The sequence below is a fragment of the Natrix helvetica genome, assembly GCF_964273705.1.
Source record: "Natrix helvetica genome assembly, chromosome: 1".
Lineage (NCBI taxonomy): Eukaryota > Metazoa > Chordata > Lepidosauria > Squamata > Natricidae > Natrix > Natrix helvetica.
This window is the reverse complement of record NC_138548.1, coordinates 310,818,238-310,838,382: the sequence shown is the minus strand read 5'-3', so window position 1 is coordinate 310,838,382 and position 20,145 is coordinate 310,818,238. Positions and strand designations below refer to the sequence as shown.

Below are 20,145 nucleotides of genomic sequence, written 5' to 3'. Positions count from 1 at the left end.
TAAGAATACAATCATACATACATCTCAATAGAAAAGATGTTCAGGCCAGTAAAAGGTATTGAGACAGTTGGAATAAAGCAGTAAAGGTCTTACCTGGGATGCCAGCCTCTGCTCTTTCAAGTCCCGGACCACTAGCGCTGACTTTATTGGCTCCTCCTTCACCAAGAGGCCCAACTGTAAACTGGAATGGACTGCCAGGCACATGCTGCCCTCTGTACTTCACAGCTACAGTGTGGACTCCCATTTCTTGTGGCACAAAGCGGACACAGTATGTGTTTTTGTCATGCTCCACTATTTCTGCATCAGTAATCCTTCCTGATGGGCTGGTTACTTGGGACGTCATATCACCTATATCAATTTCTTAGAGGGGGGAAAAATAAAGGAAATAACTCTGGAATACTTGCAGCTATGAAGTCCCATACAGGCAGGTATTTTGCCAGGCCTACATGTAATTGGGAGTGATTCCCTTCCCCCATAACTACAGTCAGCGAAAGATACTTGTAAGGATAAAAGAAGTAAGTAGATGCAGGTAGTCCTTGACCTACGACCACAATTGGGATCAGAATCTCAGTTGTTGAGCAAAGCAGTCATTAAATCAGACCTCATGAGATTGCCCTCATGACCACTTCACTCAAAGACCACAATTCCAGCACTCCAGCAATCTGGCAGATTGTTAAATGGATGGAGTACAAGGTGGGGTGCCTTTGGGTGGGTGGGGAAGGAGACACTGGGCGGTTGTATTCAAGAGCTAAAAATCTTTCCTGTTGATATCCCAAGTAGGATTTTCAGCCCATGAGTGAAAAGACTCTTGTGGACAGCTTGTGTGGGCCTCCTCAACCTGCCTGAGGCATCCAGTGCTCTTTTCCTTACTGTGAAGTCCCTCTGCTTGGATTTCAGCTCCCTGCTATCTCTGAAGGCTGGCTGAAAAAGGTGTGGATATATGGAAAGGAATTCCTTCAGTGGAACAGAAAATTATTCAGAGCCCCAAGAAACAAGGTCCCTCACAGCACGTAGCAGCAGTCTACAATCTTCCTTACTTGCTTCCCCACTGACTTTGCAGAGAAGATTGCAAATTGCAATCACATAATCATAGGGGCGTTGGGCAACCAATGGTAACTGAGAACAGGTTGTCACCCAGACTGCAATCCCATGACCATGGAGGTCGCACATTGTGATGGCCAAAAGAGCTTTATAGGATATAAAGCACTGCTTCCAAGGCTGTCATAATTTTGGACCATCATTAAACATACAATTGTAAGTCAAGGACCTGTACCAAAATAGACTAGGTGCAAGGCATGAAATCTGCAAAGCCAAACACTTAATGCTTTTGTTCAAAAACAGATGAGGAATTGCAAGACAGAAGATTAATTATGAATGGAGCATAGTCAGTGCTTATGATGTTGGACTTGAACCTGGGCAGGGCCAGGCTCAAGCCCACTCTCAACCAAGGGACCTCATGGAGTATCTTTGGGTCAGCCGCAATTTCTGTTGTGAGTTCTTTTGATTATTGGGAGAAGCAAACACAGTAGAACAGAATCAAGTTAATTAATGTTTAAGGATGCTAACAGCCCACTTTATTTAAATATCACTCTGCTATTTTCTAGGCACTATTTATTTAAATGTTTCTTACCTGGAATTTTTAAGTTAAGATCACACAAACTTCCAACAGTGGCCACAGAGGGAGCTCGCCGGGTGCGTGTGATGCTTTCCTTGACCCTGCCTTCACCACTTATTCTCACAGTAAAAGGACTGCCTTTAATTAGAATATACAAGATCACACTGAGTTCCACTTATCAACAGTGCAGATACCAAAATTTAGGTAGATAAACAATTTACAGAAAGATACTAGCTACAACACTGGTTTGTACGATCTATAATTAAATCACAACAATTAAACAAAAGCAGCAAATGTTTGATAATGACTACAAAGAGAGCCATCCTTTTATTACACTAAATAGTCCAACATTGAAAAGTGCCATTTTAAATAACCTAGAGCAGTGGTTCTCAACCTTCCTAATGCTGCGACCCTTTAATACAGTTCCTCATGTTGAGGTGACCTCCAACCATAAGATTATTTTATGTTTTCCGTATTTTTTCGAAAATGTGTGTTTTCCAATGGTCTTAGGCGACCCCTGTGAAAGGGCCGTTTGACCCCCCAAAGGGGTCCCGACCCACAGGTTGAGAACCACTGAACAAAATTCACATTTCAGATAATCAGGCGTGTTCCTTTTTCAGTATTCTTGTACTCTACCGGTACGGTTAGGTATATAAAAGAGTAATGCTGGTGGGTTACCAAAACAACTAGCCTTAACTGAACTAACGTTTCCTTCTTTCTTACCTGGGATATGCTCATCAGCAAATTTAGTTGACACTATGTAAACACCAGGCACAGTTGGAAAGTATGACACTCTGCATGTTCCGTCATCAAGATCTTCTGTCTGGATATCCACTTTGCTAGGTCCTTCAACTGCCAGGGATATTCCACCATACCCTAGAAAAGAAGATGTAGAGTGAGTACCAATAATGATGAACAGTTGAGAAGTATTTCCTAGAATTCATATCCTTTAAAAATCAAAATATTACAAGTTTCTTCTGTCAGGGCATGCTCATGGGCAGAGCTCACCAAATATTTGATTCATGGTACAGCATAACGCTATGAGTTATATAATAATAATAATAATAATAATAATAATAATAATAATAATAATAATAATAATAATAATAATAATAATAATAATAATAATAATAATAATAATAATAAAAAATTAACGTATCTAAACTCTATGCCATTGGACCTTTTTCTATTTTGTACGCAGTCTCGGGAAACCAAGCATTCTATATTTTTGAATTTGACCATTTATAACTCAAATTAGGAATTAAACCATAGTTTTAATTTTGTCCAGTGACAGAAACTGGACAATGTTATTGCTTACTGCAGAGTTGAACAAAATTGCTTCAAACAATAGCAAATCAACTGAATTGTCAAGGGTATTTCTTTCTGTTTCTTATATGTATAGGAATAGGCAATTTCCTAGATCGGTGATGGCTAACCTTTTTCTAAAGGTGTGCCAAAATTGTGTGCCCCCCACCTGTGCATGCACACGCGCCCCAACACACACATATTCGCGCATGAGCACACTACCTTCCTGCACATGCATGTGCAACCCCCCACATGGGGGAATGGGATTTTCACCCTCCCCAGGCTCCAGAGGCTTCCTAAAGCCTAGGGAGGATGAAAACGGCCTCTGAAAGGCCAAAAATGAGCTGGCCAGCGTGCACATGCACGCCAAAGCTGAGGGCTGCCATGCCAGCAAATATGGCTCCACGTGCCACCTGTTCGCCATCACGGTCCTAGGTTAAGCCATAAAAAGTCCATGCAAAATGAAGAGGCATTGTATTACTGACCTGCATCCCTGGTGTCGACAATGAAGTCACACATTTCAAAAGTGCGACCTTCAACCAAGCCACGACCAGAAACTCTTGCTCTACTTGCATCACCAATCTCAGACTGAACTACCATAATGGATACTGGACTGTTGGGCACATGACTTCCATTCTTCATTATGCTGACCAAATGTTCTCCCACCTCTCGAGGAATGAACGAGATACCTGCCAGATAAGGTATGATGAAAAGATTTCAATTCTGTATCTCACAAAACAAAGAGTATTCCACTTTTCCCTCCCCCTCTCTCCCAGCAGGAGTCTGATATTACAGGCAGTATTAGTACTCACAAATTTGAGATTCAAATTTAAGCTATTTATTAGCTTTTAACCGTGGACTTGGAAAAAAAAAACATAAGCAATTACATAGCCTCCCTAGAAGATCAGAGACTTACCGATGTGGTTATTTGGCAGTCTTTTCAGGAGACAAGGTTCATCTCTGCCAGATGGGGCTTTAATACTGGCTGATAAGAGGCTAAGATCAGTCTCATTAATGTCTAGCAAGAAGTCAGCAGCAGAGCCAAGTTTTACCTGGGATCGCCTCCTACTGTCATCTTAGGAAAGAAGAATCCTATTAGAACCGGTAGACCACATAAAAAAGGCTAGTCTAGTTCAGTGGTTCCTAGACAGAGCATTATAGTTGAAGAAATGGAAACTCTATATTGGACATCATTTGACAACAGTCCAGCTGATAGCTTAGATATGCTCCTTATTAATTTCTAATGCTTTTATAGCTAAAATCTTGACATTTCCCCATTTTACCGGTATATCAAGCATTGTTGAAATTTATGAAAATGTTACATATTTTAAGTGTTAACGTGTTCAAACTAAACCATATAGTTATAAATCTATCACACTGTATGAATCAGAAACCTGATCCTTATGTTCTCATACCTGTGATTCTGGCAATGAATGGGCTCCCTGGGATATGTTTGTCATTGTACTTCACTAATATGCTATAATTTCCTGGAAGTGTTGGCAGGTAAGTGACTGTGCAAGTGCCATCCTTGTTATCAATGCAGCTGATCTCAGCTTTTGAAGGACCTTCAATTGCCAAATCCAAGCCACCTGTCACATTGAGTGAAAAGCATTACTAGCATTGTCCTATGTATACTTCCAATGAAGAGTAACTTGCAGTTTCAGATGTGTGGGGCCTTCTTGGAAGATTTTCTGATCAAGTAATATGGTTTTCTTTTTAAACATCTCCATAAATCAAATCATCATCATATTTAATTATAGGAATTAATGTTTGCCAATCTGACTGGAGATGGAACTTGATATTCTACAAACATCCAATGCTAACTTTGTAAGATAGCATGCATAATTTATCCTAGATTATTGCTGTGATCTCTTCAATGTGGCGTTTTAACAACAGATTCCAAACTTACTCACAAAGTTTACTCAATGGCTATGAGAAATCCTCAAGCTAACCTTTAAATATGATACATATATTGAGATAAATTTAAAATATTGTAATATCTGCAAAGTAGCAAAAACCCTTTCAGAAATATTATGCTTAAGCAAATAAGACACCTCTGTAGTTGTTGGATGAGATACTGACATGAGGAATTATGCCCATGTTCATTGTTAAAATATCTTTATAACTTTTAAATCAGCAATTCAAGCTCATATGAATGCTTACTTGGAAATTAAAGAAGACACTCAAATGGAATTTGCTTCATCTTTTGGATACTGAGGCTAAAAGGCTAATGCTTACCTTCGCCAGCATCCTCTGTGACTATGGTGAAGGTTGCTGGCTTGTTTGCTACACCATAGACAAGGCCCGGTCCATAAGCAGTCACATTTCCACTATTTGGATAGTTCACATAGAATTGTAAGGGGCTCTCTGCAGAGGATAAAAGTCTATCATCAGTACACATAGTCTGTCAGATTTTAATGCTTTTACTTATTTTGCCTCTCCAAAAATAATTATAAATGTTCATCACTCAACAAGGACTCAGGGCCAGAAACTCACACACACACACACACACACTCTTTCTCTCAGCCCAATCCATCTCACAGGGTTGTTGGTTGTTGTGGGGAAAATAGAAAGAGGAAGGAATATTAGCTATGTTTACACCCTTGAGTTATTTATAAAAATAATAAAATAAACAAAAATAAAATATAACATCACTTGTTTGCTTTAACTGGTCAATGATAGACATGCATGTATTTCTATGACCCTCTTGTCTGGTTGCTTTCTATCAACAAACGAACTACAGCTCCCGATTTTATTACTTACAGGGTCACATGTTACTTTATGCAAGAAAAAGCCAAACCATTAAAATTGTCAAAGCCCCATGAAGGCTGTTTTTGTGGTTGGGCTTTAATGGTGCCTCTATTCCTAACTTTACTCACAGGCTTTAAGGCTAACATAGCTAAGCATTCTAAATTAAATCAACTCCATTTTAACTGGATGTGCCCAAAATGTCCCTTTTAATTTGGGTCCCCGCCTTTGAACATTTGGATATTTACTTGCAATGCATAAGCCAACATACAATCACTATCTGTCCATGTCCCATGAAAGTTATCAGGATGATAAACATAAAATACTCTTCTCACCACACATTAGAAAGTGGTAAATAACTAAAATGATAGAAACCATCAAATACACCCTAAAGCAACTGAAGCACTACAATTCAGAACATATTGTATGAAGATACATTGTTATATATCCCAACCTACTAAATTTTGATCCTGTGTAAAATACTAAGGGAGCAGAACACAGCCTAGGATTTTCATACAATGTGTATTTTTAAATTATTCATGCAAGCCAGCAATATGTTACAAGCAGTCAAATTTATAGTGATTCATAATAATTTACTTGAAAATCAAATTGGGCTATTTATAGTGTGCAAAAGAGAGCAAACTATAATTTAAGGAAAGAAGGCCTAATATTTTACACAAGCTTTTCGTACAGCTCTTAATCTTTATCCCCCCAAAATTATATGTTTCAATTGACCATAGGGGAACAGCAACAAATTTTACTTCACAAAGCCAAAGCTTTTTTAAATCTGGCACACACTCAGTAAGAATTCTTGATTCTTTAACCCAATGTTTCTCATTTTATGATGCATAATGCAAATCAAGACTACAGCCATTTACAAGGCTAAAGTCATCAACTTCTAGAGTACTCTGCATGATTACAGTTCCTATTCACCCACAGTTCTTTTGCAATGCAATATGAATGTTAATTAGAATTAATTGGTACTTACCTGGAATATGGTTACCCATGTACTTGATATGCATTTCATGTAAGCCAACCTCAACAGGAGCGTATCTAACTGTAACTGTGCCATCCTTATTATCCACAATTTCTGGTGTTGCAGTCTTTCCTGAAGGCATGTAGACTTCCCCTAAAAACAATAAGATTACATTTTTACAAAAACAAAGCCATCCAAGCATTTTCATACTCAAGCCTATATAATATCAGATGACTATTTTGTAAATTATCTAAGGAAGAAGACAATTGGACTATTCCTGGTTCTTATTTCTATCTTGATGCTATCAGATTGGAGATTATTTCATATCATTTGTAGAGTATAACTAGTAATAACTTAAAATCATCCTCTTCAACTGTTTAAGAGCAAAAAATATTATTATAGCATCTATTATAGTTGCCTCACAATTTGAAAAGTATACCTTGAATTTGTATGATTTGCCAAAACCTGGTAGACTTAAAGAATTCAATCTGGAGTTGGTGTTCTGGAGTATAATTCCCCAACTTGGAGCTTCCAAGAATTATATTATCCAAGAATTCCAGATAGCTACATTTTATCACAAGGATGAAAAATTGCCCTGGACTAATGAAACCAACTAAGTATGAATGGTCCACTGTGCAAAACCAAGAACAGCTATTTTAATAGAATTCACTGTCCTTTTTGGATTGTATAGTAAGCAAATCAGACTGCAAATTTTATGAAATTAGTTCTATACTTCAGATACATTAAGACTCTCTCACAGAGCAAAGAATTTTGAATAATGCTAGCAAGCTGGGTGATCTAGAATTTTGAATGCAGAAAACTATTTACCAGTAATTTCTCCTTTTCTTACTGCAAAAGGAATGACCACATCAAAAGGCTTAAAGCCTATACCATTCACACCATCAGGTACAACTGCTTCCTCTGTGACCTAAAGAAGAAGCAAAATGCAATTTTATCTGTACAGTTAAGATATTGGGCTAACTTTTTTTGACTGCTGTTTCCAGAATGAAGATACCACTGAATCGCAAAGAAGTTTAGAACATATAAATGGCACAATGAAGTTGCAAGACATTGCACAAACAAGGAGAGCTCCATCTGAAAGAACAACAATTTGTCACTGCCTAGAAGAAAGTTAATTTGTTTAAGAAGACACCAGAATAAAAGGGCCATCTGCTTTCATATGGCTAGAAGGAAACTGATGTGCAATTTTATAAGGACAGAGTACCTTAGGAGCCTTGAAATGATTGTGATGTTAAAAGTTGCTCAAAAAGTCATTAGCACAGCAATGAATAGAAATCCCTGAATCAAATCTTGCTTCCTCCAAAGTAGCACTTGGACCACCGCTAAGATATGACACAAAAGCAAGCTTAAGCAACCCCAAGAGAAAGGCAGGTCATTTCTTGAATGGAACATGGAAAAAAAATTGTAAAATTGTGTACCCAGGGATGGAATCCAGGGGGGCAGGCTGCATTTAGTGGCTCCTGAGACAATACTGCAACTTCATCTGCATCTGTGGCCTGGTTAGTGGCAAAAAGTACAGTTTACAAAAATGAAGCCCTATTTCTTTGCACAGAGCATAAAAATACTAAATACAGAGATTGGGGAAGAAGCATATTACAGAACAGAAATGGTAGTTCTCAGCAAGTCAATCTCAAATTTCTTTGTGCTGTCTCCAATTCTGTCCACTTTCACAATAGCAGTTGATATTCTCTTTTAACAAACCTATTAACTTAGGGACCAGATGGGTAATGGAATACTAAAACACTAAAGGGAATAAGAGGTAGAAACAGCCACCTTAAATGACAATATATTATCCTATGGTCACTAATTTTAAAAAACCAATTCAGGAAAATCGCACAGATAAGTAGGAACCAAGTGGAAGATCTCTTTTCATCTCTATAAGATGTGGAATGAAGACAGGTCAGAAAGGAATCCTTAGATAGCATTCATGGTAAGAAATGTGTTCGAAGATGGCTTTTAGAAGATGATTTCTGGGAAAAGATGAGTGCATTTCTACATCTTCTCCTAAAACTGCCCCCTTCCCTTAAGTATTTGTTGAAGGGAATTTTAGAACTTTCTATGTATTAAAAATGCTAACGCATTTCAAAAATTATACACAATTTTTTAGCATTAATTTTTGAAATACATTAGATGAACATTAAAAGGTATCCCCTGAACTGTTGTGGGGGACTATTGTATAACCAACTTGACCTTAGTCACCAAATTTTACATATACTGTCATCTACACACAGCCAAACCTCACTGGACAATAAGTTGAATGGAACTCTTACAAATCTGTGATTGGCTGAAATGAGAAAGTGTGCACAATAAATAAATAAATAAATAAATAAAGGGCATTATATCTTTGCATTGTATCTTTTTCAAATGCAGTGACATTTGAATATGACAGTATAATGTACGGCCACAAAAAAACTTTTCATGTGAATCTATGGTACGCTTTCATTGTTGGATACTGTATATTTAATTACATAAAGCAACTGTTATAGAAATACATTATTTAGAGTTAAACCAACAGACACCATGAATTAGAGATATAAAATATGCAAATATAGACAATATTTGCAATTAAGATTGGGGAACTTTTATACAACTATAAAATTAATTTGGACTATACGTGAATAGCATAGATGTCAAACTGCCTGCTAATTGAAATTGTTCCTCAATCTGCATCTCTATTTATGTTAGCTAAGAGAATATTATTAAACAGCTGGTCTTCCTACCATGACAGTGAAGGGACTATTAGGAATATCCACTCCACCAAAGCGGACATAAATCACATAGATTCCTGGTTTAGTCGCTGTATAATAGATGTCATATGTTCCATCTTCATTTTCAATGACCTCTGCTTCAGTTTCTATACCATCTGGCGTCAGGATCGTACATGTGACTTTACCCTTGCCTGCAGATTTAGCATCTACTACAAAACCCACTTCTTCAGCAGTTTTCACTGTTGCTGCAATGCCAGGGCCTGAAAGACAGTTGATATGAGGATTACAGCAGTTTTCACATAATGTCATGGAATGACCATGTAATTTTCACTTGCATATGTGCATCACTAAAAACATATCCAATTCAACCAAAATCTTAATTCAGGCAACAATGATACCATAAAGCCTTTAAAGACAAGCAACTTTGTTTACTGCTTTGTACAAAACGGTACTTGACAGAAATTAATCTGCACTTGCTTTTTTCATTTCCTTACTTAGCATTCATAGTTGGCATTGTGTTAGAGCGATGTCTTACATGTATGGATGCAGGATACTGGCACGATTTTCTCACAGCCTATAGAATTTATCACCTTCCATGAGAACTTCAAAGGAAAGAGTATCTTCTGCAGTACAAATCTTACACTAATTTATCTTCTCCTTGAATTTATTTGGCCATATTAGCAACTTGAAACAAGTCAAGAGATTTGCACTGTCGTGTCTTCTATTGCAAATAGGTCATTACTAATTGATTAAAGTAAGATGGAATACCAGATTCAAGCATTCAGTGCTTGAATCTGAATAAGCTCATTAAGAGTACAAGGTGAATTTCTAAATAAATCTAAGGAGAGACAAGAAGCCAGTAACATTTCTCCAACTTACTCAAACTGCTATTCTTCAGAATTATGGCAAAATTGTAAAATTAAGATACATCTTTAATCAAATTTCCAGCATCCTTCATATCCACCTTATTTACAGCTTTTCAATATCTAGCAGACCAATAGCAATAGCACTTAGATTTATATACAGCTTCACAGTGCTTTACAGCCCTCTCTAAGCGGTTTACATAGTCAGCATATTGCCCCCAACAATCTGGGCCCTCATTTTACTGACCATCCATCAGAAAGATGGAAGGCTGAGTCAACCTTGAGCCACGAGACTCGAATAGCTGAACAGCTGGCAGAAGAAGCCTGCAGTACTGCATTCTAATCACTGCGCCACCACAGCTCAAAGTAAGGACTCACCTGTTGCTAGACATTTGCTTGCATCTCCTGCTGGGGAAACACGAATTCGATACGGAGAAAGAGGTATGTCATCCTCACCATATTTAATACCAATAGAATAACGACCAGTCTTATCAGGGATATATGTTACTGCATATGTGCCATCTTGCTTGTCATGAATATCTGCCCTCTTTGGTTTGCCTTCTTGATCCTGAATGGCAGAAATGAAGCCACCATTAAATAACTAAGCCTCATCACAAACAAGAGACAACTATAAGGTATATGAATGAAGGAAGAATTCAGTCTTGCTTGAGTGCTTAGATTGACTACATTCTTAATATACAGGTGAAACTTGAAAAATTAGAATATCGTGCAAAAGTTCATTTATTTCAGTAATGCAACTTAAAAGGTAAAACTAATATATGAGAGTGATTTGTCATAATTGTGATGATTATGGCATACAGCTCATGAAAACCCCAAATCCACAATCTCAGAAAATTGGAATATTACATGCAATGAATAAAACAAGGATTGTACATAGAACAATATCAGACCTCTGAAAAGTATAAGCATGCATATGTACTCAGTACTTGATTTGGGCCCCTTTTGCAGCAATTAGTGCCTCAATGCGGCATGGCATGGAAGCTATCAGCCTGTGGCACTGCTGAGGTGTTATGGAAGATCAGAATGCTTCAACAGCGGCCTTCAGCTCTTCTGCATTGTTCAGTCTCATATCTCTCATCTTTCTCTTGGCAATGGCCCATAGATTCTCTATGGGGTTCAGACAGGCGAGTTTGCTGGCCAATCAAGCACAGTAATCCCATGGTCATTGAACCAGGTTTTGGTGCTTTTGGCAGAGTGGGCAGGTGCCAAGTCCTGCTGGAAAATGAAGTCAGCATCCCCATAAAGCTCATCTGCGGAAGAAAGCATGAAGTGATCCAAAATCTCCTGGTAGACGGCTGCGTTGACTCTGGACTTAATGAAGCACAGTGGACCAACACCAGCAGATGACATGGCTCCCCAAATCAACACAGATTGTGGAAATTTCACACATCAAGCATCTTGCAGTGTGCCTCTTCATTCTTCCTCCATACTCTGGGTCCTTGGTTTCCAAATGAGATGCAAAAGTTGCTCTCATCAGAAAATAGGACTTTGGACCACTGAGCAACAGACCAGATCTGTTTTTCTTTAGCCCAGGTAAGATGCTTCTGACGTTGTTTGTTGTTCAGGAGTGGCTTAACAAGAGGAATACGACATTTGAAGCCCATGTCCAGGATCCGTCTGTGTGTGGTGGCTCTTGATGCACTGACTCCAGCCTCGGTCCACTTCTTGTGAAAGTCCCCAACACTTTTGAATGGCCTTTTCCTGACAATCCTCTCCAGGCTGCGGTCATCCCTGCTGTTGGGGAACCTTTTTCTTCCACACTTTTCCCTTCCCATATGCTTTGATACAGCACTTTGGGAACATCCAGCCTCTTTTGCAATTACCTTTTGAGGCTTTCCCTCCTTATGGAGGGTGTCAATGATGGTTTTCTGCACAACTGTCAGGTCAGCAGTCTTTCCCATGATTGTGATTCCTACTGAACCAGTCTGAGAGACCATTTAAAGGCTCAGGAACCCTTTGCAGGTGTTATGGCTTAATTAGCTGATTAGAGTGGGACACTTTTGAGCCTAGAATATTGCACCTTTTCACAATATTCTAATTTTCTGAGATTGTGGATTTGGGGTTTTCATGAGCTGTAAGCCATAATCATCACAATTATGACAAATCACGGCTTGAACTATCTTGCTTTGCATGTAATGAGTCTATCTCATATATTATTTTCACCTTTTAAGTTGCATTACTGAAATAAATGAACTTTTGCATGATACTCTAATTTTTCAAGTTTCACCTGTACTTGTTTTGTGTAAAATGGTTGCTTCAGAACAAAAAGAACTGTATTGGCACCACGCCACAGAAATATAGGATTTAGTGCCTATTAACATTGCATCTCATGACTGGAAACCACTTCAGGATAATATTCTTTAGCTGGTATTACTGATTACCACACTTCATAAATCTATATTTCACCAGAAGCAGAAGCGGGAAGTAAATTAATTCAGTTATTCTATATCCAATCACAACTTCGCAACTTCTTTAAGATGTTACCAAACAGTATTCTTAAACATAGGTAATTGCCAAATACAGAAAGTCCTTGACTTTCAACCACAACTGGGATCAGAATTTCCTTTGCTAAACAAGGTGGTGGTTAAGTGAGTCATGATCGATTTTGTAACTTGTTTTGTCATGGCCTTTAAGCAAATCAGAGCATTTGTTAAGTGAATTATGGGGTTGTTAAGCCTCTGCCATTGATTTTGCTCATCAGAACCAGGCTGAAGAGGTTGCTAATGGTGAGCACATGACTCTGGGTTACTGCAACTATCATAAATACTGTTCTGACCTAGGCCTCTCCAACCACAATGCAGACTCCTTGTCCCGACAAAAAAAACTTTTTTATTAAGTTACTGTAAATTCCTCTCATTCACATTCAGCAAAGTCTTTCAAGGGTGACTGTACAGTCACAGACCTTATTTGGCTTGGAGAGCTGCCAGGCCGATATCTTCAAAACTTGGCAATGAGTCTCGGAGAGTCACTAACCAATTAAGCGAACTAATTGTCTCCTGCAAACTCCACTCCCCTTTCACTCCTCTTTTATTTCCTCTGGGAGGGGCCATTCATAATCCACCTGTGGCCTTACTCCCAAGCTGACCCCTGTTCTTTAGTTGTTCCCTTCGCCTGGCAACTCTGCGCATGCGCACACTGGGAACAGGCTCCAGCTGTTCGTCTGCCTCACTGATCTCTGACTCTGAAGGCAGCTGATAACTGTCAGACAGCCCTGGCTCCATCTCTGCCTCCAATGCAGAGCCCTCATCAGAGCCTTCCCCAGCCTCCAAGACTGGCCATGTTCTTCCCCAACCTCCTCACTGTCCAAATCTGCTGCCAGCTCTGATGGCGGGCCACAACAAATAAATGATAGTTGCCAAACACTCAAATTTTAACCATGTGATTATGGGGATGCTGGAACAGAGGACGAATCATAGGACACTTTTTTCTATAATGTCCTAACTTCAAATGGTCACTAAACAAATGGTTATGTCGAAGGCTACCTGTACTGAATTCTAGTATGATTGGAAATCTTTTACATGGAGTATTTTGCGGTTTTCACCAGTAATAGCTGAAGTAGTCAGAAGTCCTTGAGATTTCCCTCTAGTTCTAAAAATAAATCATCCATTTTTTTTTCATAATAGATGATCACATTGTATACTTCTTCATGAATTGTCTGCTTCTATTTTTCATTTTGAGACATACAACTTTAATCATTCTAGGGGCTAGCCAACATCTCTCTAAAGCCATTAAGCTTTTTTTGGAAAATCTAACAGTTCCTGAAACAGAGTGTTATGATGAGTTCCAAAACATGTATGAGCGTTTTACAGGGCCTTGTCTATGTTCATTCATGGTGAAAGCTGTAGACTGGCCTAATTTTAAGGAATTTGGAAGGGCAAGGAATAGTTCATATAAAAAATGTTATGATTTGTTATGATTAGATCAACTTCCATTAGGATCAACAGGCTTTCCAAGGACACAATGGTCACATTACATTTTTATAATCAGTAAGTGAAATACACCAGTGTAAGAGAAGCAAAAAAGTAAGTATTTTGTGGGAAGCTGATATACTTAAAATACCATAATGTATAAGACAACAATATTCAAGCTTCCCGCCATACAGAGATAAGACTGAGGTAGATGGGGGATGGAGGGGGAGGGAAGACAATAAGAGAGGTAGTACTATCTTACTGTTATGTGTACTGAGAGAAGTCCTTTTCCTGCATCTTTAGTATCCACAACAAATTCTGTAGGAACGCTTGCTGGAATACCATGGGAGACAAGGCCAGGCCCATTAGCTGTCACTTTACTGGCATCATATGTTGGAAGCACCTTTAATTTGAATGGGCTATTGAGAGAAAGAATTTGTTTATTCATTCATTCATGCATGCATGCATGCAAATGAAAAGAACTCATTCAACTCAAGTGTAAAATGTCTACTTATTACCCATAAATATACCGAGTATACCCATAAGTATAATAAGTATACCCATAAAAATACTGACTTCCTAACAAGTTATTCAACCTTTTAATGTTTCAGAGTTTAGAGAAGAGCAACTAAGATGATCAAAGGCCTAGAGATTAAAACATAGGAAGAACGGTTGCAGGATTTGGGTTTGGCTAGTCTAGAGAAAAGAAGAACTAGGGGTAACATGATAGCAGTATTCTAATATTTGAGGGACTGTCACAAAGAAGAGGGGGGGGTGTCATATTATTCAAGAGCCACAGTGGTGCATTGGTTAGAGTGCAGTACTGAAGGCTCCTTCAGCTGCCCGCTGGCTGCCTGCAATTTGGCAGTTCAAATCTCACCAGGCTCAAGCCTTCCATTTTTCTGAGGTGGGTAAAATGAGGACCCAAATTGTTGGGGGAAATATGCTGACTCTGTAATACCACTTAAAGAGGGCTGTAAAGCACTGTAAAGCGGTATATAAGTCTAAGTGTTATTGCTATTGCTATTCTCCAAAGCACCAAAGGCCAGGACAAGAAATAATGAATGGAAACTAAGGAGAGAAGCAACCTGGAATCAAGCTGAAACTTCCTTACAATGAGAACAATTAACCAGTGGAACCGCTTGCCTTCAGAAATTGTGGGTACTTAATCATTGGAGGTTTTTAAGAAGAGACTGAACAGCCAGGACAGTGATGGCAAATGTTTTTCTGCTCGGGTACCAAAAGGGCAAACGCGTGCAATAGCATGCACGTACGTGCCCACACCCATAATACAATGCCCCCTCCCCATCCATGTGCACACAACACACACATCGTGTGTCCCCCTGTGCGTATGCGCACAAGCCTCACTGAAGCCTCTGGACTTCCGGTAGGCTTGTTGGGTCATTTTTTACCTTCCCCAGGCTTCAAGAAAGCCTCTGGAACCTGTGGATGGTGAAAAAAGGATCCAACAAGCCTACCGGAAGTTCGGAAATGAACTCCTGGTTTGCCCATTGGGCCATTTTTTGCCTCCTAAAAGCCTCCTGAAGCCTGGGGAGGGTAAAAATGACCTCCCCCGCCTTTCCGGAAGGCCGAAAATCAGCTCGCCAGTGCGTGCATGTGCACTGGAGCTGACACAGGGCAACCCCATGCGTGCCCTCAGATATGTCTTCACATGCCAACTGTGGCACGTGTGCCATAGGTTCACCATCACGAGTAAAGGATCTCCTGCTTGAGCAGGGGCTGGACTAGAAAACTTCCAAGGTCCCTTTCAGCTCTATTCTATTATACATTCTACTTATACTAAAAACTATGTAAAACAGAACGGATCACTTATTTTGGAATAGTTGGGTCCAAGTTAGCTTTTTTTTTTAGTATATTAAATATTTAAAAAGTTGCAGAAAGTTTATTGGTTGTCAGGCTCAAAAAAATACCTTCACTTTGCCACTGCTTTCCACTCTTTTGTGGCCATAAGGAAAACTTGAATCTTTGCAACAGAAGCCATTCTTCAAAACTCATATTAAGCACCAAAGCTAAATAATGCACCAAAGATACAAACTGCTAGGAGGCCAGCAAAATGCACTTTTTAAGTCCCATTGAATAATTTATTTTTCACCCAATTTTACCTTCTAGGAATTTCTTCATCTGCATATTTAACAGCAATGGCATAGGGGCCTTCTTGTGTTGGAGTGTACTCTACTGCATAAGTTCCATCACCATTATCAGTTATATGCACAGGTTCTGCCAACCCTAGGAAGGAAAGAGGTCACATTTTGATACATCCAGCTGCTTTCCCAAGGCTTCAGAGCTGATTGGTAGAGAAATGCTATTGATTCATAAAAAACAGAGTGACGCTTTTCCAGGAATCAGTGCAAACGTCTATTTAGGACATGTTCAACTACATGAATTTCTTTCAATCATTGCAACTTCACCAATTAGAGAAAATATGATTCATTAGCAGCACCTCAAGTTAATTCATAATTGAAAAGTAAGAATCTTCTATCAAGGACAGATTGAAATAATGTCTTTTTCCAAATACAGAGAACTAGCTAGGTCATAAGCTTCAAACAGAAAAATTAGATGTTGATCCCAATTAATAGAAATACTACAAAACCAACACAATACTGTGGTTTGATTATAGGACTATTAACAATTTTACATATACTCACAGTATACCATTGAGAAGTTTAGAAAACAATAAATTTTTGTAGCCATTAAGTGTCCTATGACCTGCTAGCTAAAGATATGAAAAAGGTTAAAAGTCTAACCCAGAAACCATGGATTTCCACAAAGCATGGATTTATGTAGAGAATCATTTCATAGGATGAATGGCAAACACAATTTTGATTATCATAGCTAATTCAGCGTGGAAGATTTTGGTAAAAAGGCAATTCAATATTTTATAGAACAGCGGTAAGCTATAGAGAAGTCTATTGCTTATAAACCTCTCTTCTGTTTATTCAAGCTATAGTTAGAATTTAGATGATTTATTTAATGTATAAATAATTAGTGAGAGTTCAAACCTGTCTCAGGTTGGTCACCTCTAAAGAACTCTGAAAGTGTTTTCAAAGGACTGCGCCATGACTGGGAATCCGGCTCATCTGCTAGAATTAAAAAACTATTTAACTCAAATCATCCCCTCCCCCCTAAATCAGAACTGTCAGCTGACAAATTTATTTAGATGAAAACTATTTACAGCTGGTCATAAAACCATTCACACTGATTGGCATCACCATAACAACTCTCTTCCATTCATCACCAAGTTACTTTCATTGTCAAAGAAATTTGTGCTTTGAAAAAAGAAATTAAGTTAGTTCTATTAAGGATAAAGATATTCTCAATTCAAGTTGAAGCCTGGTGGAAGGATCTTTGAAGTGTACATGAGAGCATTATTAAAGTGGTCTGACATGATTATTGGATTTTGGAAAGCTTGTTTGACTTCTCAGTCTAATCCCTACTTCTGGTATTTCCTGGTGGTCTCCCATCCATGAGCAAACCAGGGTTGACTTTGCTTAGTAATTAAGCTCAACTAAGGTTGCTGAAGTGATGCCAGCAAAGTTAACATGGGTCAGCTTTAAATGGTTCTTCAACTGTCTATAGGTAGATTCCAGATTTAACTTCACAGAAAACAGGAAAATAGGAAGAGAAAGGAGTATTAGGTATGTTTGTAACCTTGAGTTATTTAAAATAACAATAAAAGCAGGATAAAATATATATATGATATATTAAAATGTTGGATATTGGTATTTAATACTCCATTTTTCACTAGACAGCATTGCTTACTTAATGTGCAATGTTACACAATCTTCTGCCCTCCATGTTTTGACTTACAACCCATGTCTGCTATTTAGACTTTAGCTAATATGCAATATTAAATTATTTTTTTACTTATATCCCATTTTTAAAAAATATTTGCATTGAATCAATCTACACTTATTCATGCAACAGTGCTTATCATTCAGTGTTAAGCAATTAGATTTACTTTCTATTGCCCCATATTCTCATGAATTACTAACTCTCCTTTCCTAATTCCTACTTTGATGTATGTATTTATGCATGTGGGTATGTCCACTCCCATCTGACTCAAGAGACAATCATTTATCACTCTTCAGTAACTACAAAAAAAATTGAATTTTCTTAGCCTCTTCACGATTTAAATATTACTGAAGAGAAGCCTAGATATTTTTTCCTAGTTTAACTGGCAAAAATATATTTTATATTTGTTTGTTGCCTAGAACACACAGTATTTTTTTATTCTTATCATTAAGATGCTTTTAAAGCGCTATATTCTTGGGCACATGCAGAGTTTAGGAAATTCAACCTAATCCTCTGTAATGCTTTTGATATACATTTATCGAGAACACATATTGATTTGTTACAGCAGCTTTCCCCAATCTAGTACCTTCCAGATGAATGGGAACTCCTTAAATTACCAGACAGCCATCTGGAAAATACCATGTTAGATAGAAGTGATTCTTCAGATATGCTCTGAACCCATCCATGAGTTAAAACAGTCCTAATTAATATCCGGGTTTTTAAAATTACTTTAAGGTTTCCAAAGTTTGTGTGCGTCATCTTGATTATAGCAGTCTCTAATGGCTCACCTTTTGCAACCCTACAAATAATCAGTCATCACAAAGCTGGAAAATATATGCAGCACTATTTTTACCTACCACCATTTGGGGACCATTTTTTAAAATAAGTTCTTTATCAATTTCAGTACTGAAATGGAGGTCATGCACTTGTGTATATAGTATCCATACATTCTCATTTAAAAGAAAGGCTAAGTTATAGAGAGCAACATCCTACCTCTTATTGCTGCAACTGTAACTTCAAGTGGGGCTACTCCAGCTTTGCTGGTATCCACAGTAAAGACTTGAGGAAGTCTGGCACGGACAGCTGTCCCCAAACCTGGTCCTGCAATTTTCACCTTGCTGGGATCAACTACATCTTTGACAGGAACTTTAAATGGACTTCCTAGCAATAAAACAAAAGCAAATTTTGGACAACAATAAACATGCTTGAGCAATATGATGGAAAAAGGGATGCATTATAACCTCTGAAGACAAAACAGCAGCCACCTTCTCCACTGCTTCACACACTGCTTTCTAAGTCATAAGGGTGTCTATACTGGTAATTCAGAGTTGTCTGCATTTAAGATTGTGTTGAAGTTCCGATTCAATTTTATATTAAGCAGGAAAAGCTCAGCCAAAATCAGGTTAATGGTCCTCACCCCCAAAAAGGAAAGCCTGTTATAAAATTTATGAATTGACTTCAATCATCAAGAAAACTATCAATTTGATTGGAATTCAAAACTACATACAAGCATTAGGAATAACTTCACTCGCTCGGTTGATGATGGGAGGGTAAGGGTAAAAACCAGGGAGTTCTCCCAAAGTTGGGCCAGTGTGTAGATTATGAAGTGAAAACTAAAAACTTAAAAGATAAATGAAGGCAGGCTGAAGGAAAATAAAGATACAGGAAACTAAGGTAAAATGGAAGGGGCTGAAAAAAAACCTCGGGATCAACGATGAGAAGATGAGACGGGAAAGCTATTACAACACCTCAGTGATGGAGACCGTACAACGAAATGTAAAGAAAACTTTGTATTGCAACTTAAAATATGCAGTTATAAGGAACCCAGCGGATGGACAACTGTCAAGGCCAGTGACGGTAAACCTATGACACCTGTATCAAAAATGGCATTCCACAAGGTTTTGAATGATGCACCAGCATCCACCAAGACCAAACAACAACTATGCTTGAAAGCACACCCTGTTTTGTGCAGGTTTCGGAGGCTGAAGAGGCTACACAAGAATCGGTTGTGGTCTCCAGAAGTCCCACACTCTCGTGTGGTCACAAGAATCTCTGAAAGTCATGTGATAACAAGGGCGTGCATTCTCTGAAGCCATTTCAAGAATGAAGGCCTCGTGTGAACCAGAGCAGCCTCAGGTAGGCCGCAAGGACCTGTTAACGGAACATC

The 20,145-nt window shown here is 38.4% G+C and overlaps 1 protein-coding gene across 5 annotated transcripts in view; it reads right to left on the bottom strand.

Moving 5' to 3' along the window:
- FLNB (filamin B) overlaps positions 1–20,145 on the bottom strand; it is a 93,541-nt gene that overhangs the window by 8,940 nt on the left and 64,456 nt on the right. Inside the window, exons 25-40 of one of the 5 annotated variants that reach the window (XM_081935630.1) lie at positions 18,972–19,139; positions 17,186–17,266; positions 16,289–16,412; positions 14,428–14,584; positions 10,615–10,804; positions 9,386–9,633; positions 8,084–8,161; positions 7,473–7,572; positions 6,657–6,797; positions 5,159–5,287; positions 4,336–4,509; positions 3,837–3,995; positions 3,406–3,609; positions 2,339–2,491; positions 1,631–1,753; positions 94–360 (exon numbers count right to left, since the gene is read on the bottom strand). In XM_081935630.1, coding sequence (XP_081791756.1) covers positions 94–360; positions 1,631–1,753; positions 2,339–2,491; positions 3,406–3,609; positions 3,837–3,995; positions 4,336–4,509; positions 5,159–5,287; positions 6,657–6,797; positions 7,473–7,572; positions 8,084–8,161; positions 9,386–9,633; positions 10,615–10,804; positions 14,428–14,584; positions 16,289–16,412; positions 17,186–17,266; positions 18,972–19,139 — 2,496 coding nt within the window. The remainder of the gene's footprint in view (positions 1–93; positions 361–1,630; positions 1,754–2,338; positions 2,492–3,405; positions 3,610–3,836; positions 3,996–4,335; positions 4,510–5,158; positions 5,288–6,656; positions 6,798–7,472; positions 7,573–8,083; positions 8,162–9,385; positions 9,634–10,614; positions 10,805–14,427; positions 14,585–16,288; positions 16,413–17,185; positions 17,267–18,971; positions 19,140–20,145) is intronic. The other 4 variants (XM_081935631.1, XM_081935632.1, XM_081935633.1 and 1 more) reach the window with 4 other exon arrangements.